Source organism: Elaeis guineensis, chromosome 2 (genome assembly GCF_000442705.2).
Source record: "Elaeis guineensis isolate ETL-2024a chromosome 2, EG11, whole genome shotgun sequence".
Classification (NCBI taxonomy): domain Eukaryota; kingdom Viridiplantae; phylum Streptophyta; class Magnoliopsida; order Arecales; family Arecaceae; genus Elaeis; species Elaeis guineensis.
In genome coordinates, this window is record NC_025994.2 from 100,004,926 (window position 1) to 100,030,205 (window position 25,280).

Sequence of the window (25,280 nt, forward strand, 5' to 3'; positions counted from 1 at the left end):
GGAAGCCGGGCTCCGCCCACAACTTCAACCTCAAGGAGGACTCCGCCCGGACTCCTACGGGAGCCGGGCTCCGTCGCCAACTTCAACTGCCGGTAAGCTCCGTCCGGACTCCTACGGGAGTCGGACTTCGCACCTGACTGTAATTGCAGGGGACTCCGCCCGGACTCCTACGGGAGCCGGGCTCCGCCCACGGCTTCAACTCCGAGAGGACTCCGCCTGGACTCCTACGGGAGCCGGGCTCCGCCCACAACTTCAACTGCAAGGAGGACTCCGTCCGAACTCCTACGGGAGCCGGGCTCCGTCGCCAACTTCAACTACCGGTAAGCTCCGTCCGGACTCCTACGGGAGCCGGACTTCGCACCTGACTTTAATTGTAGGGGACTCCGTCCGGACTCCTACGGGAGCCGGGCTCCGCCCACGGCTTCAACTCTGAGAGGACTCCGCCCGGACTCCTACGGGAGCCAGGCTCCGCCCACAACTTCAACCGCAAGAAGGACTCTGCCCGGACTCCTACGGGAGCCGGGCTCCGTCGCCAACTTCAACTGCCGGTAAGCTCCGTCCGAACTCCTACGGGAGCCGGACTTCGCACCTGACTTTAATTGCAGGGGACTCCGCCCGGACTCCTACGGGAGCCGGGCTCCGCCCACGGCTTCAACTCCGAGAGGACTCCGCCCGGACTCCTACGGGAGCCGGGCTCCGCCCACAATCTCAACCGCAAGGAGGACTCCGCCCGGACTCCTACGGGAGCCGGGATCCGTCGCCAACTTCAACTGCCGGTAGGCTCCGTCCGGACTCCTACGGGAGTCGGACTTCGCACCTGACTTTAATTGCAGGGGACTCCGCCCGGACTCCTACGGGAGCCGGGCTCCTCCCACAACTTCAACCGCAAGGAGGACTCCGCCCGGACTCCTACGAGAGCCGGGCTCCGTCACCAACTTCAACTGCCGGTAAGCTCAGTCCGGACTCCTATGGGAGCCGGACTTCGCACCTGACTGTAATTGCAGGGGACTCCGCCCGGACTCCTACGGGAGCCGGGCTCCGCCCACGGCTTCAACTCCGAGAGGACTCCGCCCGGACTCCTACAGGAGCCGGGCTCCGTCCACAACTTCAACCGCAAGGAGGACTCCGCCCGGACTCCTACGGGAGCCAGGCTCCGTCGCCAACTTCAACTGCGGGTAAGCTCCGTCTGGACTCCTACGGGAGCCAGACTTCGCACCTGACTTTAATTGTAGGGGACTCCGTCCGGACTCCTACGAGAGCCGGGCTCCGCCCACGGCTTCAACTTCAAGAGGACTCCGCCCGGACTCCTACGGGAGCCAGGCTCCGCCCACAACTTCAACCGCAAGGAGGACTCCGCCCGGACTCCTACGGGAGTCGGGCTCCGTCGCCAACTTCAACTGCCGGTAAGCTCCGTCCGGACTTCTACGGGAGCTGGACTTCGCACCTGACTTTAATTGCAGGGGACTCCGCCCGGACTCCTACAGGAGCCGGGCTCCGCCCACGGCTTCAACTCCGAGAGGACTCCGCCCGGACTCCTACGGGAGCCGGGCTCCGCCCACAACCTCAACTGCAAGGAGCACTCCGCCCGGACTCCTACAGGAGTCGGGCTCCATCGCCAACTTCAACTGCCGGTAAGCTCCATCCGGACTCCTACGGGAGCTGGACTTCGCACCTGACTGTAATTGCAGGGGACCCTACCCGAACTCCTACGGGAGCCGGGCTTTGCCTCCTACGGGAACCGGACTTCGCACCTGACTTTAATTGCAGGGGACTCCGCCCGGACTCCTACGGGAGCCGGGCTCCGCCCACAACTTCAGCCGCAAGGAGGACTCCGTCCGGACTCCTACGAGAGCCGGACTTCGCACCTGACTTTAATTGTAGGGGACTCCGCCCGGACTCCTACGGGAGCCGGGCTCTGCCCACGGCTTCAACTCCGAGAGGACTCCACCCGGACTCCTACGGGAGCCGGGCTCCGCCCACGACTTCAATCACAAGGAGGACTCCGCCCGGGCTCCTACGGGAGCCAGGCTCCGTCACCAGCTCCGACCGCTGCCAAACTTCAGCCGATGAATCCGCACTTTCTGGCGCAACACAGCAACCATCACGATCCTGCTCGACTTCCTACAACGGATTTCACGCAGCTCCATCATTCCCTGACAGACTGCTATGACGGCCACGATCCTGCTCCACCTTCTGTAACGGATACTGCGTGATTCCTCCATCCGCTGGCAAGTCGCGACAACGGACGCCGCTCCACTCCCCGCGGCAGACTCCACGTGGCGCGCTGCAGTGAGGGCCACGGGTCTACTCCACTACTCATCGCAACAAATTTCTCCTGACGGTGGGCGGCGCACTACGAGACAGTTATGATCGTCGCTATCAGTCTGTTGAGCCCTCCGCCTATAAAAAGGAGGATCCCAGATACGTTATTCCATAAGCTCTCGTTTTTATCTAAAAACTCTGCTAAATTCTCTGTTCAAGCACTCCATTCTTGTTGAGGCAGAGAACTGACTTGAGCGTCGGAGGGTCTTGCTGGAGCAACCCCACCTCTGGTTTAGACTTTCTTTGCAGGTCCCGACGGCGACCGCGACTCCCTCGACTCCAGCTTCTCCAGCGCAAGCGGATTTTTGCACCAACAATATATATATATATATATATATATATATATATATATATATATATATATATATATATATATATATATATATATATATATATATATATATATATATGATGTGTGTGTATTTGGTTTGGGATCAAAATTGGAATTAAAATCTGAATTAGAATAAAAATCAATTCATGATCGAAATTGAAATTGGAATCACAATAAGCTTTGAATATTATGGAAGAATAAGGATTGGATTTTGGGGGATCAGAATATTTCTATTTCTCTTGGAATTGAAAAGAAAATGAAACTCCCCCTCAACCAAACTGTCGAAATAAAAATTACTTATTCTCATTTCTACTCCGGAATCCAACTTTCCTCAACCAAACATTTTCTTATTTTCATTAAGCGACAAATGGCTTGTAAACTTTGCAAGTAATCTTTCTCTGAAACAAAATTATTTGAAAATATGATAAATATAATAATGATGCTCTAAAGTTTTAGTATATTTATTAGGCTTAATTACTTTAAAAATCTAAACTTTTTGAGGATTTCTATTTTTACCCTGAAATTTAATTCATCGCAATCAGATCATTGGATTTTTAAAATATTATAATTTGTCTTTTGACTACACTTATGTCTAAAGACCATAATGAAATTGTCACATACCATTACATGACATTTAGTGGAAGTTGATATGGTATGGAATTAGCTGATATAGAATCTTAAGCTCTTTCTTCCTTTTTCTCCTCTTCTAGCTAGGATTTAAACTCCTTTTCTCTTTTTCTCCTCTTTTAGCTAGGGTTTACTCTTTCTTCCCCATTTTCCTCATTTTCTAGCTAAGATTTTTAGTTCCCATTTTCCTCCATTCTCATCCACCACTATCTTATCTAAAATCCACACCATTTATACCTTCTCTTCTAGATATTTAGGGAGGAGATAAGCATGTGGGCTTAGCATAGTTGAAGGAGTTTCATAACTTTGATGGGCAATTGTACAAGAGAGATTTATGTTTCGTAGCATATACTTCATGAAAATGACTTGCTTCTCAAGAGTCATGGGGGTGCAGTGGTGGACCTGATGGTAGTGGCTGAGGCAATCTTGACAGTGGTGGTGGTGATCATGATGGAGGCTTTGGAATTGATGATAGTGGAGGTAAAGATATCAAAAGTGGTGTAGGAGGTGGAGTTTTTGATGAGGTATTGGTAAAGAGAAAAAGATGAAGTAGGAAATAAAAACCCTAGCTAGAAGAAAAAAAAAGTTGACAGAAGCTTCACATCAGTTATTTCATACCATATCAGCTTCCACTACATATCACATAATAGCACGTAATTATTTCCTTCACGACCATTAGACGGAAGTAGTAGCTAGGAGGAAATCACAATATTCTAAAAAGTTTGATGATCTAATTACAAGTTCAAGATAAAAATGAGAACCCCCAGAAGGTTTAAGATTTTTAAAGTAATTAAGCCTAGTTATTAAGTATATTTTGTTAGTATAGTAAAATTAAAGTATTATTATTATTATTATTATTATTATTTTGGTAGAAAAATACCAATTATTATCTCAAAATAATGAAAATGATCATAAAAAGAATTAGAGAAAAGGGAATGGATTCGGTGGTCTCTCGACGTTTCTAAACCCTGAAATTCTTATGAGGTCGTTTGGTATGGGGTGATTTATTCAAGATCAAGGGTGATATAGGTGAAGATGATAAGATCATCATATTTGATTGTACCATAATGATCCTACGTGGTGATGATTTTAAATCACCTCCACTCCTCAAATCACCATCCAACGCAGTGATAGAAAATCCGCTCTTGAGGATGGATATCCAATATCACTTCGATAATCTTATATAAAAATATGTTAATCAAAATGTCCTTACGATTAAGAGACTTTCGAAAAGAGGGAATCATCTTTTGTGCTGTGATATTTTTTGCGCGCACGTGAGGTGGATAGTTGAGGCGTCTTCTCCACAAAGAGAAGAAACGTGTACAGATACTTGGGCGTCATCTCCATGGAAGAGAAGGAAATCTTTCTTCTCTCGTTGTATTGATTAGAAAAAGAAAAAATTTATTTAATTTTATTCTAAATTTTTTTCTATCCCAATTCTCAATCTCAACTCCTTAACAAATTGTCAGGGATATTTTTGGTATTATATGGTTGACGATCTTGAATTTTTATAGCATACCAAATAAATAGATTGTGCATATTTACGGATCTTTAATCACTATGGTAAATAAAATATAATATTTTTAAATCACTACATTGGGGGATTTAGATCATTAGTAACCTTAAGGTCATCATGGTGATCCGAACTAGGTCACCAAACGCTCCCTACGTGGTTAGGGTTTGCCGTGGAACGTGCCCACGCCAACAAGATATCCGCTCCTATAAATAGCCTCCGTTTTTCCTCAACGGGTCGCCTTTCGCCTCCTCGATCTTTCTTCGGACCTCAGCCTCTCGTTCCGTCTAGTATTAAGATTCTCTCTCCTCTCTCTCTTTCTCCGCCTCTCTTCCGCTCTCCTTCCCTTTATCAATAATAATAATTAATAATTCTTTGGAAGGGGGTGATCGTGAAGGGCATCGTGGCTTGGAGAGTCTCCGATCCAATCTGGCGGAGAGAAGGTTTGATTTCTTCTCTTCTTCTCCGTTGGATACTAGGGTTTGATTCTTGGTTAATATTCGCCTTTCGGTTTCGTGATCTATTTCTTTATAGGTTCTTTTTCATCATAATAAAGGAGAAAGGTTCAGACTTTGGATCATCGGTTGTTGTCTTTTAAATTGCTCGATCACGTCTATGGAATTTGATTGTGGAAGGCTTCGGCTTTATGGTAGATCGAGGATTTCTTATAAATTTGATAAATTTGAGAGATTTTTATATTATATAATGGATATGCTAACGCAGAATTTCATTGAAATCCCCTTTTCTGCAACATTGTTTCTTAGGAGATTGAATTTATTGGAGTTCTGTAACATTTTTATGATTTACCCTTTCCGTTCTTTTTTCTTTGAATTTTGGGATCATGACCTGTCTTGATTTTAAGATACATGCTTTTCTTTGGTTGGTAATTAATCGGTCGGAAGGTTTTATTAGGTATTGCAAACACTTTTCTCAAGTCAAGGATGGTTTTGGTACACCCTGCCGTTGGAAACTTGACATTGTTTTTCCTCTTTGTGATCTTTTGATGAAATAACTTGTTTTCTTGGATATCAATCTTTCTTAAGGGTTGGGTTGCTAATGAAAAAAAATAAAAAAATCTTTATTTTTAGAAAACTTTATCATTTCCATGTATTTACAATTGTCTGAAATCTTGGAAAACATCTTTTCCTTTATTTCCTTTATTTTCCTTTTGTTCCATTTGCTCCTTCTGTTTTCTTGTTACATGGAGAGAGGAACAAAACAAATATATTAGAAGATGAGATCACAGGGTTTTAGGGTTGAAAAATTCCTTATCAAAATGATAAATAAGAAAAGAAGGTTAGATAAAACGAAGATATAATAAACAAAATATCAATATTGCAGAACATCTCTTGCAAATAGATTATTATTTTCAAAAATATGGCTTCTGTAGAATAATTTTCTCAAACTCGTATCGTCCAAATGCTTTTGTGGGATGATTGTCTTGTTCTTTGTACTTAGTCTTCCATCACATTGCATTTGATGTTAACCCACCAAAGTCCAAACTTTAAAAATGTTTTGTCTACTTGTGGAGTTTCAAAGTTCATAAAAGCCTGCCAGTGGAAATAGGATTATAAATTTTAAATATATTACATATCAAGTTAGAGTTATAGACATTAAGATGCATAAAAGCCTTTGGTGTTAATTTCTCTTTTGGCTAGATTTCAATGCAACATAAATCGATCATTTTTCTTTTTACAACCAAAATGATTTTTAGTACAGATAGCCCCATCTCTTAAATTTATGTTTATTTTATTTTATTTTGTGCCTTAATGTGCAAATCAATTATAGACTAATTTTTTTTTGTTGTAACTTTGTCAAGAGAGTGTTTGGAGATATTGTCCAGCGTGCCCAACCGAAAATTGATATTTTCAAATTTCTCCGATATGCACACCCATCCTCCCACTGCAAAGCACATATGCCTGCAATGTAGTTTTTCTGAATTGACTGAAATGCAACAAAGCAATGGACATAGAAAAGCTGGTTTTTGGGGCTACTGTTGTCCCCTTCTTGAAGCTGCTTATAATATTGCTCACTTGGGCAGTGTCTCATCGATGTTTATACTTCTGCACCACATACAAATACATGCTTCTTACTATCTCTTATTATATAACAGAAACTTTAGGGAGCTACTTTTATTTAATAAACTTCACCTGCCACCATGTGAAGAAGGAAGCATACACAGCATGGAGGAGAGGAGAAAAAGAGAGCAACTAATCACAATGGTTCTTTAGAGGATGATCCTGCGATGTGGCATAAGATTGCTCTCTTACTGCTGAAAATGATTTAATAACAAACAATTTTGATATAGATAGGTAGATGGAGTAGGACTCCTACAACTGTGGTTTGATTTGTTAGAGTCCTAGAGAAGAATGAAAAATTTTGTTATATCTAGTAAATACACTCATTTCTATGATAATGTTTTGTCCTTCCTCTTAGCGTGGAATAGGACATGCATTATTTTAAAGCTATAATTCTCAAGATGTAATCAGATATAAATCAGATCTATCTATGCTTCTCGCACCCCCCCCTCTTTTTTGTTCTTTGTGCATAACATGATTTCACTTTTAAGTGAAGCCAACTATGTTTCATGTGTCAAGATCCAGTTTACTATAATGTTCTCTTTTACTTAATTCTTTTCATGTTCTCTCTCATCTGATACCTAATCTAGAAACTTATTTTTGCTTTACATGGACCATTCATCCCAACCCTCTACCACCCAGTGTAAGATTTCTTCTTTTTTTTGTGTGTGTGTGTGTCTTGGTTTCATATTATCAATCACCCTGAGTCTTCCCACAGACACACCGAAAAGGTTATCCTCGGAACATGTTTTGCTGACTTGGCCTTTTGTCAAACATTAAGTCCACGTTTCCTGTTGATTCACTTGCAAATAGAGTTCCACTGGAACATATGATGTGGAGACACTTCATCTGAAATGAAAGGGTGTGATTTATGTGCTAAATATGTTTTTCTGATTGACCTTTTTCAGACATTAAAGTCCACCTCGCCCATTGATTGCCTAACCCACTAGAGATTTCTAACATTAATGTCTTTAAGAAAGGGGAAATAGGTTCAAGTTGCTTTTCTCCATCACTGTATCCAACAGAACACTTTCTGTGGAGCCAAAAGGAACACAATAACTAGATGACATGATACCATCCATGTGGCTTTGGAATTTCTTTTAACATTGACTTGCCACAAGCACTCTCACTTGGCATTTATGCTGTCAGAAATTCTAGTCATGTGGCTCCATTTTATGAACAGATTTGGTTCTTTCAAACATTAGATCATCTAGCCTTTCTTTGATCATCTTGACCAACACTTTGCTAATTAACTCATGTGTGAATGAAACAAATTAATGGTCAATAGTCTTAAATTTCCCTGCACTCTTTATACAAAACTAAATCAGCAATAATGGCTAGTGATGTTATTCTATTAAAAGGATTATGAGAACTTTATCAAACAATCTTAAAGAATGTGCTGAACTCGGTATGGATTAGCTAAGTCTTGTTCTTCAAGTAATTTTCACTTAATTCTAACGGGAAATTCAAATTACCTTCGGCCATAGCACATCATAGAATTTTTTTAGTTACTTAAAGCTTTTACTTCTTTCTTTAATATCTGCTGCATCGATTCCAAATCTTTAATATTTTTTATGCATCTCTTGAAGGCCTCTTTCCTTGAAGCTTTGACCACTTCTTTGGCATATTAGAGTCTACTCCACATTATGTAAACTGTTAATTTCTTCTGATTTTTCATGGCATATTTGTTGCTTTTAGTTCACTATGTAGTATTAGGGATGCAACGGGTTGAGGATGAGTCGGGTTGGCCAGTATCTGTACCTGCCCCCAAAATTAAAAATCCCATACCCATACCTGCCTCGGGTCGGATCAAGTATAGGTGCGGGTCGGGTAGATAAGAAGGGTTGGGTCGGATTGGCTAAGAAACTCATTATGTAAATATTATAAGATAATTATAATTTTGAAAGAGGGATTTAGATTAAGGTTATATTAGATCGGGTTTGAGACGGGGTATGCGTTACTCATTCCTCTTTACCTGTATCTGATCCGAATCTGCTTTGAATTTTTTTTCTAGAATGCATACCTGCCTCGGGCTCCATTCGGATCTGATAAAATCTGCCCCATTTGGGTTGGGTCGCGTCAAGTCAAGTCAGGTTTCCGATGGGTCGGCTAAAATTAGCATCCCTGTGAAGCGTTAAAAAAATGTTTGGGATAACAGTCGCTGAGGAAAAAGGTAGCTGCCATGTGGCAAGAGTTTATATTGTAGTAGTCCGCTATGAATCTATTGGGTACCTCTTTGTAGCTTGCAATCTCCCTGAATGAATAAATCTCTGATATCAAGGGTAGACTCAATGACATGCTATTTGCCAATGTCCTTTAAATGAATAAATCTCCTAGAATCAAGGGTAAACTTGATCCCATATTCTATTTACGGATGCTATATATGTAACTGAGGGTATGAACAAGGGGCAAGCACTACTTTGAGACATGGTGAAAATGTTTGGAAAATGACTGTGGAACTAAAGTACAGGAAAGATACTCAATGTGAGTTCAGACTCGGAGACACTAGTTGGTAAATATATGTGGTGTCCAATGTATCATGCAAGAGGTTGGAGACTTAAAGGGAGAATGTTCTAATACAATAAGGAGAGGGATATAGGGTTATGCTTGCTGTTTTTCTGCACAGTACTTCTCTTTGTAATTTTTGAGCACCAAGCATGGTAGTTTCACCTTGTTCATTCTAGTTCCTTTGCTCATATTGTACTTTACCACATTGAAAATATATGTGGTGTCCAATATATCATACAAGAGGATGGAGACTTACAGGGAGGATGTTCCAATACAATAAGGAGAGGGATATGGTGTTATGCTTGCTTTTTTTCCGCATAGTACTTGTCTTTACAATTTTTGAGCACCAAACATGGTAGTTTCACCTTGTTCATTCTAGTTTGCTCATATTGTACTTTTCTTCATGGTAAAATGCTAGAGTAAAGCATCTCCCATCCATCCTAGTGTGTGCATTCACCCACTCAACACTTTCTTGTACTCTATATGCTTGTATCAATGGTTTAATTTTTTATTGAAACTTCAATTCCAATGTCTTAATGACTGCTTATTGATTACTACCTTTTCTGTTCAAGAATTCACAACATTCTTTTGAATGATGTGATTCTGAATCATCTGATAGTTGTTCTTCAAGTAAAATTGATTCTGTACCCATTATTATTTTCCAGTCCAAATGGTTATCTTCTCATTCACATGATTTGCTCCTTTTTTTTTTTTTTAAGCAGGTTTGCATCTCATCTGTGTGGTTGGGGCTGGATTTTTTTAGGCAATAAAGCTTTTTTTTCACTCTGGCCGCTGTAAAAAGGTCTTGCCCGTCTCACACCTCTAAGTGGGTGTGGGGTCATTATGATAGGCTGATCACTTTGTGCTTGTTGTGGGGATCAACGTCTTCTTATGTTTGGAGAATATGCCGTGTCTTGGAGGGCCTCTCTCTTGATTATGGCTAATGTCAGCAGTGGCTGAGATTCACCATGCATGGTAGAGTAGCTCTATTCTTCTAATAGCCATTTATACAACTCTTTACTTCAACTGTTCAAGTTCAATATTCCCTTGGTATCTGAGTGGAGTAGCCTCCTTAGTTTGATGCGTAACTTCTCAGCATTGTGCTTAATGAGCATTTGAAATTTTGCTCCATTCCACTTCAATGGTTAGGTTTTCCTGCTTCTCCACTCCTATCCATTACAACAAATCAAAGGTACATAAAAGACTTTTGTTCTGAATTGCCATTTGTTTTTGGATTTCATGTTGACAAGGTGTGGATCTTGGTGTTGAAACACGAAAATGTTTCCTTGCAGAAAATTGTGCAACATGCTGGTGGAGCAATGCATTTCACTCATCAAGTTCTTTCTCAAGATCAACCAATAAATTTTCCTGCAGGATCTGCAAGTTCAAATCCAAAGATGGATGACAATAATCTTTCAAACATCAGTATGGAGCAAGTCACCAGTCCATCTTCTCATGAAGGTTGCTGGAAATCAGAAGATTTAAATAATTATTCTTGTCCTGAGGATGGTAAAAGAATTCCTCAGATAACATGCCTCAGAAAAAGTCAATCTCTTGGAAATGTATCAGATAAGAATAAAGGTTTCCCTTGTGATGATGTCACTGAGGATGATGAGGTTGATCAGAGACTTCGCTCTAATGACAACAAAATGAAGCGATTTGGTAGTTCCTTCAATAAAACTGGCCAGCATCAGGAAAATGGCATTGCCGAATCTTTTGATTCATTTGCTGACCCAGTGCATCATGAATCCCTCTTCTCTATTGCAATTCTGGAACAATCTGATGGAGAACAGCATGATGATGTTGGTGAACAGTCTGCTGACCATGTTGACTCTGAACATTTTGCATCAGACATACATCCTGTGCTTACAAGATCACATTCTGTAACTAATATTGGGGTGAATGATTTCAAGTCCACTGGAGATTCTCTGAATTCTGAATTGATGGCGGGGCGATCCAGATCTTTTGAGAATCTCTCATCTGTAAGTGGTAGGAGGGTTGAGATTTTAGATCGTGAAGAAACAAGTCATTCTGAAGTGGCTTGGCACAGATGTAAATCTGTGCTACAACCATCCGATGTGAATGGACAAGGTTTGATTTGCCATGCAGATTTAAGGGAAGAGTGTCATTTCTCTAACACAAGTGGCAGCAATGAAGTGGAAGATCTGGAAAGAGATGGAATGTATATGAGTGAAAAGTTTAAGTATCGCAATCGGTCTACTAATGAAAAAGGTTCACCTCACTATGTGGATTCAGTGGAAGAGTGTCTTCATTCCAACACAAGTGGTGGTTTTGATGAGGCGGCGGGCCATGATAGAGATGATAATTATTGTCAAAATCTTAAACATTACAATCAGTCAGTTGATGGCGGCGATTATCACAGCTACAATGGTGAGGAAATTGACCGGAGGGATCCTGAAACAGCTGGTGCAGAGACTGGGAAAAATCTTCAAGAAGGATTTTCTATTCAAAACTGGGTTGAACTGACCTCCAAAGAATACAATATTAGGCGAATTGAGGACTGGATCAGCCAAATTGATATTCAGAATGATAATATTGTGGAAGAACTTGGAGAATGTTCAAGTTCTGCTTCTAAGGAAGATCCCCAAATAGTAGCTGGTGCTGCTGCCAAAAAGCTTGATGTTAGAAGTAGTCTTGGCATGGAAGTGGCTTACAATTACATCTCAACCTTGAATGCTGCATCTTCATCAGCACAGATGGCAAATCTTGGGTTGGTGGCGATCCCAATTCTGAGTGCATTTGTTGGTTTAAGGGTGCTGAATTTGTCAGGCAATTCGATAGGTATCCATTATTTTTATGTTATAAAATAAAATTCATGGGTATCTAGTCCTGTTCCTTTTCAGCAAGTGCTTTTTTATGTTTGCTCTTTCATTGCAGTTTACTCTTGATACTTTTGGTTTATACGTATTATTCTTATATTTATTTCTGCTTCAGTAATTTTTCACCACCTCTTGTCCAGTTCGGGTAACCATAGGAGCTCTTCCAAGAGGTCTTCACATGCTAAATCTATCAAAAAACAACATCTCAACCATTGAAGGCCTTCGAGAACTGACACGCCTTCGTGTATTGGACCTCAGCTACAACAGAATATGTAGGATTGGTCATGGTATGTTAACAGTCTTTATAATATTCCTTGTTTCTTATAGGTGTCAGCATTCTTTTATCTCTGGTATCTGTTGGCTTTCTGTGCTTTACCTATGAGCTTGAATCTAGTTTGTTACATGTTTCTTCTGGAACCCATATAGTTTAGCCCATTTGCCCTTTGTATTTTATATGTTGGACCTGTAGTTGCACTTTGAATCCTCTGTTTTGAAAGCAGGAAATATAGAAATATCTGGAAGTTGTGGATGTTAGCATCCATTTTTTTTTATTGATAATATTGATTGAATTAATTAATCTAAAATTCAAATGTACAAAATACTGTGCCATTTTACATATTTGGTGGCAGTGGAGTGCTTCACAGCAATTACCATCTTTGGTATATCAACCAGCATACAGATCCATTGAATACTGGAATGTCACTTCTAGAATAGTTATTCAGACTAGGTTCATTTCATCGTTAAGAGTTATTACATTCACAATTAGAATAACATATATTTATAAGTTTCGTAGTGAAAAGCTGCTTTTATATCGTATGCCTTTACATTCACTATTAGAATAACATATATTTTTAAGTTTAGTAGTGAAAAGTTGCTTTTATACGTGTGCCAAACTTTAAAATTGAGTAACTAAAAAAAATCGAGCATAGAGTCTGCGAAATTGTGGTATGATATTGTGTACTATTATGAGGATATGGATAAGAGGCAGAGTGTAATGCCCCATTAGGTAGCCAAAAAAATTATATCCATCCACTTGTCTCACTGCAAGTTAATATGCCAGATTGTTAATCCGTCCAGAAAATATATTGTTATAAGCAGGTAATTGAAAGAATTCTATTTTCCCCCATTAGCAACATTAGGATGTGGTGAATGATGGTTCATAAACGTTAATAAGGAAGAAGCATGGTCTACAAACTTAACAGCAAAACAATATAGGTTGAAGTCTAAGGATTTCAGCAGCAGTGAAGTACCGTAGACTGATAAAAAAAAAAACCTTCTCAACATGATGCGGGACAATCCTAAAAAAGAAAATCAATCCTAATAATCAAGCTCTCTTCTGTTCATCAACAACAAATCACGTCCGGCCAGGGGCTCATTATTTTCAGGACAGACAGTATAGTTGCCTATACTCTGCTCAGGAGGCGTGATTGATTGATACGAGACTGAGGCGTGATTGATTGATACGAGACTAAAGCGAGATCAATCTAAATGATACAGACGAATGCCATTCGAGAGATCAGTAAACAATTAGTAATAGAAAATTTCATAAACAGATAGCAGAAATTAAACATGCTCACGAGTAAATGCAAAAAAAGAAATAAGAATGGAACGAGAGAAAATAAAATATTAAACCCGTGAGAAAATCCAAGAAGATAAGAATCCGGATCGTGGTAGTTAAGAAACTAGTCTGATTAGGGCTCTTAATCTTTTAACCAAACAGATCCATTGATAAAGAACTAGGTCTTTACCAACATCGGATTAAAAAAAAAATTAAAGATTAACTGTTAAGGAACGAAGGTCCTTGACAGCATATGATCTGTAGAATAAGAAATCACTCCTCTCAGCACGACAGATGAAAATTCTGGAGGAGATAGATCTCTTGACGGAATAGGCTTGCGTGGGTAGATGGTGGAGTCGATCAGAGTCGTAGGAACACTGAATCTTAAGTAGAAGGAATATGATAGAAAGTGGGCCTCACACCCTCCCCTTGTGGGGCGATTTTGGGTCTCACACCCTCTCCCTCTCGGAGCGATTGACACAAGTATTTGTGGAATTTGTAAAATCATTCATTGTCTTTTTCATGAAAGATACAAGGATTTATATAGGACTCTAAGGGTCCTGTTTGTTTAGGAATCTCTTATCTTTACAAGGAAGAAATCAACCCTCTACAAAAAAAGTAAAGCATTATAATCTATCATAGGAAAGAAATCAGCCTTCAACAAAATAAGTAAGTAGCCAAGAACTCTTAAGAAATTTTAAGGAAGAAATGGAACTCCATGTGGGTGCTTGATGCTTGATACAACTTGGCATGAGCACGGCACATGCTGGCATGCATATTTCTTCTCTTGGCATGTGGAGAGTGGTGGCTCCAAAGGTGACGTGGACAAATCCAAGTATGGCCCTATGGATCCAAAGCCAAATGCATTAAAATTTATTGACTGAAAATAAATAACTGAAGTAGAATCAATTTAATGAGGCTTCTTCGATCCAAATCGAACTTAAATTATGTTGTCGATTTTTTATGGCTTTGGTGTCCGCACCAATTCTCCCGGGGTGGAAAAAACTCGACCCTGTCGAGTGTGGGTCGATTCCGCTCTGGTGATGCTCAAGTAGATCGGGATCAATGCGTTGCAGCTCTTTTCGAGTGATTCAGGTATCTTCAGACTCCGGTCGACCTTGCCATCTGACCAGATACTGCTGATAGCCTCGACTCCGGGTGGAAAGGATCTGCTCATCCAAAATTCTCTCAATCTGATCGTGTTTTGCTGACATTTTGGCTGGTGGACACTCAGGGATAGGTTCGCTCTCAAAGGTTGGTTCAGGCTCTAATGGCTCACTGGGTATCCGAGTTGGTTTTTTATAGGCGACAAGATCTGTAATATTAAAAGTAGAGCTAATTTCAAAATCAGAAGGTAGGTCCACAACATACGCATTTGATCCAATTTTCTTTATGATCTTAAACGGACCTGCTCCTCGGGCATGTAACTTCTTTACGGTTCTGGGGGAAACCGTTCAGACCTCAATCGAACCATCACAGTCTCCCTCTGCAAACTCTTGAACACGTCGATGAGAATCTGCATTCTGTTTATAAACTTTATTACTCATACTAATTTTGTTACTGATCTCTTTATGCAGATTCTTGACATGCTGTGCAAATGACTGCAGATTCGAAAATCCTAGCATGCATGGGTAGTGGGATGAGGTCTATTGATTTTCTAGGTTGATATCCATGAACTACTTCAAAAGGACTCATGCCAATGGACCTATTAATAGAGCTATTATATGCAAATTCGGCTTGGGACAGCAAAAGATCCCAGTTACCCATATGTTTCCCAATCAAGCAACGCAAAAGATTTTCAAGACTCCTATTAACCACTTCGGTCTGACCGTCTGTTTGCGGATGATAGGCAGAAGAAAATTTTAGTTTTGTGCCTAAAAGATGCCATAAGGTTTTCCAAAAGTAGCTCATAAATCTAACATCCCTATCAGAAACAATGGTTTTAGGCAATCCATGTAATCTAACAATCTCATCAAAGTATATCCTTGCAACTTTCGATGCATCAGACGTTTGGCAACAGGACAAGAAATGGGCCATTTTTGAAAATCTATCTAAAACCACTAGAATAGAATCATGCCTCCTAGCTGTCCTAGGTAATCCCAAAACAAAATCCATACTAACATCTTGCCAAGGACAGTCTGGTATAGGTAAGGGTGTATATAAGCCGGTGTTTTGTTTTCTCTGCTTGGCCACGGCACATGTTCTACATTGGGCAACAATTCGGGCGACATCTCTTTTCAAGCTTGGCCAAAAGAACTGGGCTTCTACCAACTCTATAGTTTTATTCCTACCAAAGTGTCCAGCTAATCCTCCAGCATGTAATCTCCAAACTAAAAAATCTCTTAAAGATGTACGGGGGATACACAGCCTAGTTTCTTTAAATAGGTAACCATCCTGAAGGGTATATTCACTACGTTCTCTAGATGACCCCTTTCGTAAAGCGGTATGTCATCAAAATCTGGACACTCATAATTTTCTTTAACCTTATCAAAACCAACTTCTATACTAATGGTGGACAGCAAAGTATGACGACGACTCAGGACATCAGCAGCACGATTCTCTACACCTGCACGGTGTTTCAAAACAAAAGTATAGGCTTGCAAAAACTCGACCCACCTACCGTGTCTATGATTCAATTTCTTTTGAGAATTCAGGAATCTAAGGGCCTCATGGTCAGAGTACAAAACAAATTCTTGCGGTAGTAGGTAATGCCTCCAATAACTTAAAGCTTGAATTACCGCATAAAACTCCTTATCATATGTAGAATATTTGAGTTTAGAATCGTTAAGTTTCTCGCTAAAGTATGCTACCGGATGACCTTCTTGACTAAGGACACCACCAATCCCAACTCCTGACGCATCGCACACTACTTCAAAAATCTTAGAAAAATCAGGGAGACGTAAGATTGGGGCATGAGTCATCTTGTCCTTAATGTCTAGAAAGGCTCTATTGGCTGCACTAGTCCATTCAAAATTTTTCTTTCTAATGCAGTCAGTGATGGGAGCGACTATGGTGCTAAACCCTTTTATGAACCTACGATAAAAGGTTGTTAATCTATGAAAACTTCGCACGTCATGCACACTCTTGGGCACCGGCCACTCAACTATTGCTCTAATCTTTTCAGGATCAGCAGATACACCATTGGGGGTAACAACAAAACCTAAAAAGATGATATGGTCTGTCATAAAAGTGCACTTCTTAGGATTAGCATACAAGCTTTCTGTTTTAAGAACTTGACACACTCTTTGGAGGTGATCTAAATGATCTTCTCTAGTTCGACTATAGATCAAAATGTCATCAAAATATACGACTACAAATACTCCTATAAATGGTCGTAGTACTTGGGTCATCAACCTCATGAAGGTACTAGGGGCATTAGATAATCCAAATGGCATCACCATCCACTCATATAAACCATTTTTTGTCTTGAAAGCAGTTTTTCACTCATCTCCCGGTCTAATCTTTACTTGATGGTAACCACTCTTAAGATCTATCTTAGAAAAGATAGTGGATCCGGCCATCATATCTAACATGTCATCTAACCTAGGGATGGGAAAGCGGTACTTAATGGTGATCTTATTAATGGCACGGCTATCTATGCACATTTTTCATGTACCATCCTTCTTTGGAGTCAATAGTGCAGGAACCGTGCAAGGACTCAAACTCTCCCGCATAAATCCTTTTTTTATCAGCTCTCCAACTTGTCTTTGTAGCTCGGCATGCTCATTAGGGTTCAATCTATAGTGGGGCAAGTTGGGTAGGGTAGATCCAGGAACTAAATCAATGGCATGTTGAATGTTTCTCATAGGTGGTAAGTAATCTGGAAGATCCTCAGGAAAGACATCATGAAACTCATTAAGAAGGCTAGCTATTTTCTTAGGATAATCCACCTTAGAATCCTCACGAACTTCTCTAGCAACAAGCATCCAAACTGGTGATCCTTCACTCATGATCGTCTCTAATTCTTTAGCATCTATCAGATTGAGGCTTTTCTTCTTAAGATTTTCTTTTGGTCCATTGCCTATCTTTCTATTAGTAGCCTTAGGTGGGGAAGGATTAATCGTGATCTTCTTATCCTGATGAGTAAAGCTACAGGAGTTGGTACAGTCATAAATCGTAACATCATTGTCGAATAGTCAAGGCCGACCTAATATGATACTTCCGACTTCCATGGGTAAGACATCGCACCACACATGATCCTGATAGGAATGAAGCTGGATGGGCACACGACATCTAAATTTAATGGGAATAGAGGAGGAATCAATCCAAGACACACGGTATGGATTGGGATGATCTACAGGAGTTAATCCTAATCGCTTAATCGTGTCGGTGGAGATGACGTTGATACAGCTACCGCTATCAATGATCACCTTACAAATTTTATCGCCAAATTTTATGAAGGTATGAAAAATAGAGGTCCTACGCCAGTCTTCACTTTCCTTAGTTTGGGCTAGGACATACCTAACGACTCCAAGCCTAAGGTCTGACTCAGGTGTGGCATAACCTAGGATGTCCTCAGTACTCTCAAATTGTTCGGCTAAATCTGGATCAGCTTCATAAACTTCCTCCTTAATATTTTCTAGAGTTTCTCCTTCTAATTCTTCTACGAATAATGATCGGTTGGGGCATTGTGCAGCAAAGTGACCGTAACCATGGCACTTAAAGCAATGAGATCGAGAACTACTTCCTTTTGATAACTCTCCTATAGCTCCTTTTCCTTTATCTTCTTTTCTCCCAATAGGATTTGTAAGTGGAGGTCCGTTACTAGGAGTTTGATTAATATTAGGTCTCGATCCAGAAGGGGTTACTCGGTTGGGTTCAGGACGACGGGGAGTCGAATATCTAGAAAATCTTTCAAAATCTAAGGCAAGTTGATAAGCTTGTTCCAACGTGGTTACCTCTCGCAGAAAGAGCTCACGCTGAATATCCTCTCGTAATTCAGCTCTAAATCTAGATAAGGTAACAACTCTATCTTCGGCTACTCCATATCTCATGAGGTATTCATCAAATCTCGTGATATACTCGGTGACTGATCTATTCCCTTGAGTAAGCCTCTGCCATTGATCTAAAAGTCTTTGTTGGTAAGAGGTGGGGAGGTACTTCTCTCTGAGTTTTTCTTTCATCTCATTCCAGGTTTCTATCGGATCTTGTCTTCTCTGATTGAGAAGACGCTCAATACTTTCTCAATAAAGTCGGGCTTGTCTCACCAATTTCATCCTAGCAAACCTAACTCTCCTTGCTTCAGACATTTCGTACCATCCAAAATAGTGGTCCATATCTGATTCCCAATTTAGGTACTCTCTCGGATCTAGACAACCATCAAAACTTGGAGCTTCGACTTTCACATTCCTAAGAATATGCTCATCTTGATCGAACTGGTTATGGTGCGGGCGTGCCCCTATAGGTCGATCAAGTTCTAGATTCCTACCTCTTTGTCCTATAGGTAGTCGGGGAGACTCAGGTTCAGGTTATTTCTGTCTAGCTTCTTCTAATACCACTATTCTCTCATCCATGGCTTTCATAAAATTTTTCAAGTCATCAAACTTTTCAGTCAGAGCATTGATGATGGCTGCTATATTGGGATCCATATTGGTGTTGGGTAGGGAAGTAGGATGTTGGTATCAGGTATCTGATCTAGTGGTCATGCAACTCTAAGATGCAGAAATAAGGTGCAATAAAAATTAAAATGCTTGAAAGTAAAGTACGAAATTTAGAGTGCGAAAATTTAACTTGCGAAAATTTAAATTGCTGAATTTAAACTAAAGTCCTAATCAACCTGCTCTGATATTAAATTGATGCGGGACAATCCTAAAAAAGAAAATCAATCCTAATAATCAAGCTCTCTTCTGCTCATCAACAACAAATCACGTCCGACCAGGGGCTCATTATTCCCAGGACAGACAGTATAGTTGCCTATACTCTGCTCAGGAGGTGTGATTGATTGATACGAGACTAAAGCGAGATCAATCTAAATGATACAGACGAATGCCATTCGAGAGATCAGTAAATAATTAGTAATAGAAAATTTCATAAACAGATAGCAGAAATTAAACATGCTTACGAGTAAATGCAAAAAAAAAAAAGAATGGAACGAGAGAAAATAAAATATTAAACCCGTGAGAAAATCCAAGAAGATGATAAAAATCCGGATCGTGGTAGTTAAGAACTACTCTGATTAGGGCTCTGAATCTTTTAATCAAACAGATCCATCGATAAAGAACTAGGTCTTTACCAACATCGGATTAAAAAAAATCAAAGATCAACTGTTAAGGAACGAAGGTCCTTGACAGCATATGATCTGTAGAATAAGAAATCACTCCTCTCAGCACGACAGATAAAAATTCTGGAGACACATCTTCTCTTGACGGAATAGGCTTGCGTGGGTAGATGGTGGAGTCGATCAGAGTCGTAGGAACACTGAATCTTAAGTAGAAGGAATATGATAGAAAGTGGGCCTCACACCCTCCCCTTGTGGGGCGATTTTGGATCTCACACCCTCTCCCTCTCGGAGCGATTGACACAAGTATTTGTGGAATTTGTAAAATCATTCATTGTCTTTTTCATGAAAGATACAAGGGGATTTATATAGGACACAAAGGGTCCTGTTTGTTTAGGAATCTCTTATCTTTACAAGGAAGAAATCAACCCTCTACAAAAAAGTAAAGCATTATAATTTACCATAGGTAAGAAATCAGCCTTCAACAAAATAAGTAAGTAGCCAAGAATTCTTAAGGAATTCTAAGGAAGAAATGGAACTCCATGTGGGTGCTTGATGCTTGACACAACTTGGCATGAGCATGGCACATGCTGGCATGCATATTTCTTCTCTTGGCATGTGGAGAGTGGTGGCTCCAAAGGTGACGTGGACAAATCCAAGTATGGCCCTATGGACCCAAAGCCAAATGCATTAAAATTTATTGACTGAAAATAAATAACTGAAGTAGAATCAATTTAATGAGGCTTCTTCGATTCAAATCGAACTTAAATTATATTGTCGATTTTTGATGGCTCTGGTGTCCGCACCACAACAGTTGCAAGGAGGCTCGGTGGTTGTCTCTGCTCGATATGGATGAAAATTTTCTGTCAGGCATCCATTTCCATGCTTTCTTCACGTCTTTGGTTTTGTTGATAAGATGGAGGCTAAGGTTGTGTCATAGTTGAGTTTTAATCCATTGTGTCATCAGCCTAACATGTGTTTATCCATGGATGAAATTTGTTACCATAGTTAAAAACTCCTGCATCAACTTAGGATCCAATCCATGATTAAGAAAAAAAAATGCTAGAGTGCTGGTAGAAACCCATGCGAAATTGATGTTGAGTATCATGCTATAATATATCTCATATGGTACTTTAAGGTATATGCTACGGCTTAATCTTTGTAATGCTGTACAGTCTTTTTTCTCATTCAAAAGTGAAGTCTCACTTGTGGCATTGTTGACTAGTTCTTTTACCATCATTTGAAAGGGAAACAATAGAGAGAGGAAATGACTGTTTCTTTCCGCCTGTCTGACCAAGGTATCTTAAATTTTTTGAAGGTCTGGCCTCATGTTCTTCTTTGAAAGAGTTATACTTGGCTGGTAACAAGATCGGTGATGTTGAAGGCCTCCACCGTCTTCTCAAATTGAATGTTCTTGACTTGCGTTCCAATAAAATTTCTACTTCCAAAGGTCTTGGTCAACTGGCAGCTAATTATGGTTCCTTGCAAGCAATAAATTTGGAAGGGAATCCTGCCCAAAAAAATGTTGGAGATGAGCAGCTGAAGAAATATTTATTAAGTCTTCTCCCTCATCTTGTTTTCTACAACAAGCAGACAATAAGAGCAAGTGGTGCAAAAGAAATCTCGGATCGTCCAACTCGATCTCTTTCCTCTCATCAGTTTGATCGCAGCATGAGAACAGAACAAAAAAGCTCACGAAGGGGTTCTCTTGTAGCAGCCCTTCACAAGTCATCAAACCATGGTCGATCGGGTCACCCTTCAAAGCTGTCAAAGAGCCGGAATGGGCACGTACCACCCTTTGGTTTCAAGCCAACCGATCATCTCCTCAATATTGACAGGAAACTATCAAGATTGCAACATAGTAATCCCATACGCCGAATCCAAAGTGAGGGAGCACTCTGAGTTTCTCTTGCCAGTCATGCATGGCTTCAGTGTCAGTGGCTGATGATCTGTGTCTTCTCATGTGTTATGTGCTGACTAAACGGTAGAACGTTTTGTGGTTTGCTATTATTTTATTGAATAATGATCAGGTTTGTTATGATAAACAATCGTAGCTGGACCATTAGTCTGAGTCCGTGCTTGCTTTGTCCTTTTATGGTGTCATTATTTTAATATGGAATAATGATCAGGTGTTCTCAATTTTGAGGTGGTGTTTGACATTCAGTATTTTGAGAAGATTCTTGTGTTCGTATACACGAACAATCCAATTGGGAAGCCTAACTTTTGTTGCCGGTATATAATGCGGAAGTTTCAGCAATTTCAGTAGAGTTGCGATGGAAGAATCTATTTTGTACTTATTGTGATTGTGATATTGCTGTCAGTTCTAGCGATCAAGCATTGGTACCTTGAGAGTAACAAATTGTGGTGTGCTGCAGAAGATGCTTATTGTAATACTGGTATCAGATATTCTGGGTGTGTGGATGGGGTTTGGGGATGATATTTCGGATCTCTCTTTGAACTAGTTGCGGGGGGTTTTAGATCCTGCTATTAATCCATATGATTCCAAATTTTTCTCAGTTTGAAGCTAATTACGGGATTTAGGATCCTGATATCAGTTAAGGTGGTTTTTTTTTTTCTCCTTTTTCAGTCTGATATATTGGGCCCTCGGGCCTTCGGGTTGCTGAAGCGCAATGCAGGATTGACGTGTCGTTAATTTGTTTGTTATTTTTCTTTTTACTTTTTTTTTATAAGGTCCAGAGGGAGTCAAACTAGTTTGAGACGAAAGATTTAAGGATGTCACCAATGGGTCTGGAGATTAGCTTTGATTCCCGAGTTACTTTATTTATGTGGAAATTAATCTGACTTCAGTGAATGGTGTGGTTGCAGTGTATATCTATTGGTTTACCCTTATCCATTGAGGAGTTTTTGCAAACCGTTAAAGAGAGTTTTTCATCTAAAGTTAAAAAGTTAAAAGCTATTTTGTGTTGTTATATTATCTATAATATTTGGCTGATAAAGAATATTCATTAGGGATGACATTGGATCAAGTTCGAAGGATTTTTAACTATCCGAACTTAAATCTAAATACTGAATAAACTATCCAAATACAGCCGTAACAGTCCAAATATTATCAGGACTAAATCTTTTTTGCTCAAGTCCGTCTCAATCGGATATTTGATAATTCAAATTTATCCGATCCAAATCTAGTTGAACCACATTGAGTATTTTTTTTTTAATTTCTATCAACTCTAAAACCATACTATCATTTCATAAATCATCCTTAAATAAACAAAATTCAACGATATTTAGTGTCATATTTAATTAAAATAAAATTTAAATTATCTTAAATAAATAAAATTTAATAATATTTAATTCAATAATATTTAGTTTTATATTTAATTAAAAATAAAATTTAAATATAAAATAAATTTAATGTATCAAGATATTCAATAATAATATTTAATTTTAAAAGCTTCGATAAATTGATGGCTGGCTAACGGACCCACGGCGGTGTCACTTCAGACTAGAGGAAGGGATGACGGGACAATGGATAGTGGTGTGGGTATGGCCGACCAGCCATGTGGTATCGTGGATGAGGGTTTGGTTTACTGTTTTATGCTTTGTATTTGTTGTGCAGCAGACGAAGAGAATAAAAAAAAAAAAGAAAAAAGAGATTGAACGAATAAGTTTGAATTTAATAATTAATAGATGATAATTAATAAAATATATAATATATATATATATTAAAATATTAAAATAATTTGAATCGCATTCAGACTGAATATCAGGTCGGATGCATAACTTCTCAGTCTCGATCCGAATTCAAAGTTGAGCATTCGGATTTTACTCAAATTTGACTCAAATCCAATCCATATGTTGACTACCCGACACAATCGGATCGGATATTTACGGACTTAAATTTTGTTGCCATTCCTAATATTCATATATTCAAAAATTTAGGACTTAGTGCTACATTGATTATCCTAAAAATTTCAACTGGAGTTTAAATTTCTTCAGTTGGCTGCTAGCACAGGATCTTTGACAACAGAAAATCTATGGCTCTTCATCTAGTCTCCGCGCTTTCTAAATTAAACTATTTTTATTGGAAGCCACCACCTTATTTTCTTAATATTAATTTTGATTGAGGCGTGCAGGATCAAGACAATATTGGTGAATCTGACTCCGTTAATTGAAGTAATACCAATACATTCATTGCAGCAGGAAGTGCTTAAATTTTTGATACTACAGTTCCCATGCTAGAATTACGCGTTGCATGAAAATATTTGATATATACCATCCACAAATTATAGACTTCATAAATTTGATTGTAGGGCATACCTACAGCGGTTGTTAGATACCTTTCTAATCCTCTAAGATGATAGATGACATCCATTATTAAAGGACTAGTAGAGAATGCTAAAATCTTTGATTACTTTTGACGCCTCACATATTTTTCATGAAGCAAATAATGCAACTGACTAGATGACTACTATTGTGATTGACCATTCAAGATCAGTACTATAACATTCTATGACCGGTCTTCTTGTTTAATTTTTTAATATTTTATTTTTGATTGTCAAGAATATATTTATTCATATTTAATTTGTTATAATACATCCATTTTATCAAAAAAAAAAAAAAAAGAATAACACCACTAAGACTCTTTAAGTAGAAACAATGAACTCATACTCAGGCCATTGAGAGCTGCTAATTTGCAGATACCGGACCTGGACCGATGATACTTGAGGCATGCACCGTGCCTTTGATCTAGCCACCACACATATCAAGGCCTTGCATGTTGGATGGCATGTATTGTCAACGAAGCCAACTTCCATTTAACCATCCAAGAGATGAAATAGAATAAAGATGTATCTTTTTGATCAGAGGTTGAATCCATCAGCGGAAAAAAAAAAATTTATACCAAAAATTAAGCAACATGCCGGGAAATGAAACATTTTCCTAAAATTCTCGCACAATCAATATCATGAAATTCCATGCTTATAGTTTGGTCACGAAAGAATATTTGTTTTGCATCTAATGCAACTGTTGTTGCATAAATATTGACTATTCCAACTATATTCTCTTTCTCTCATTATTATCTATTCTTGTATTACATTAAGATTTATCAATTCCACCTCTCTCCAGAGCCCCAAAATCATAAACCCAAAGACATCTACTAACTTGTATTGTGAGACGCATCTCTCCTACCTGTGGTCACAAGCCACACTCCTGCCTTCATATTTGAGACAGATAGTACATCCAAATGTTCAATTCAGGAGATTTACTGATACAGGCTTTAGGTTGGAACTTGATATTTAGAGCTTGGAAAATAACGAGTTTGCTAGG

At 39.5% G+C, this 25,280-nt stretch overlaps 1 protein-coding gene across 5 annotated transcripts; it reads left to right on the forward strand.

Moving 5' to 3' along the window:
- The first annotated feature begins 5,013 nt into the window (after positions 1-5,013).
- On the forward strand, positions 5,014-22,136 carry LOC105049660 (uncharacterized). 5 transcript variants are annotated; one of them, XM_073252367.1, is made up of 7 exons: positions 5,023-5,236; positions 5,328-5,442; positions 10,102-10,354; positions 10,529-10,571; positions 10,672-12,181; positions 12,360-12,506; positions 21,313-22,136. In XM_073252367.1, the coding sequence occupies exons 3-7, from the start codon at positions 10,323-10,325 to the stop codon at positions 21,894-21,896; spliced, it is 2,316 nt and encodes a 771-aa protein (XP_073108468.1). In that variant the 5' UTR covers positions 5,023-5,236; positions 5,328-5,442; positions 10,102-10,322; the 3' UTR covers positions 21,897-22,136. The 5 variants fall into 5 exon arrangements, with proteins under 5 accessions (XP_010927703.1, XP_073108466.1, XP_073108469.1 ...); XM_010929401.4 differs by lacking the exon at positions 5,328-5,442 and having other exon boundaries at positions 5,014-5,236; positions 10,476-10,571; XM_073252365.1 differs by lacking the exon at positions 5,328-5,442 and having other exon boundaries at positions 5,014-5,236.
- The last annotated feature ends 3,144 nt before the right edge of the window (positions 22,137-25,280 follow it).

Excerpts from the sequence above, each read along its gene's own strand:
- LOC105049660 (XM_073252365.1), top strand. The coding sequence starts at position 10,323 with ATGTCAGCAGTGGCTGAGATTCACCATGCATG. Across the intron at positions 10,355-10,528 it reads GCTGAGATTCACCATGCATG|GTTTTCCTGCTTCTCCACTC; the intron begins GTAGAGTAGCTC and ends TTCAATGGTTAG. Across the intron at positions 10,572-10,671 it reads TCCATTACAACAAATCAAAG|AAAATTGTGCAACATGCTGG; the intron begins GTACATAAAAGA and ends GTTTCCTTGCAG.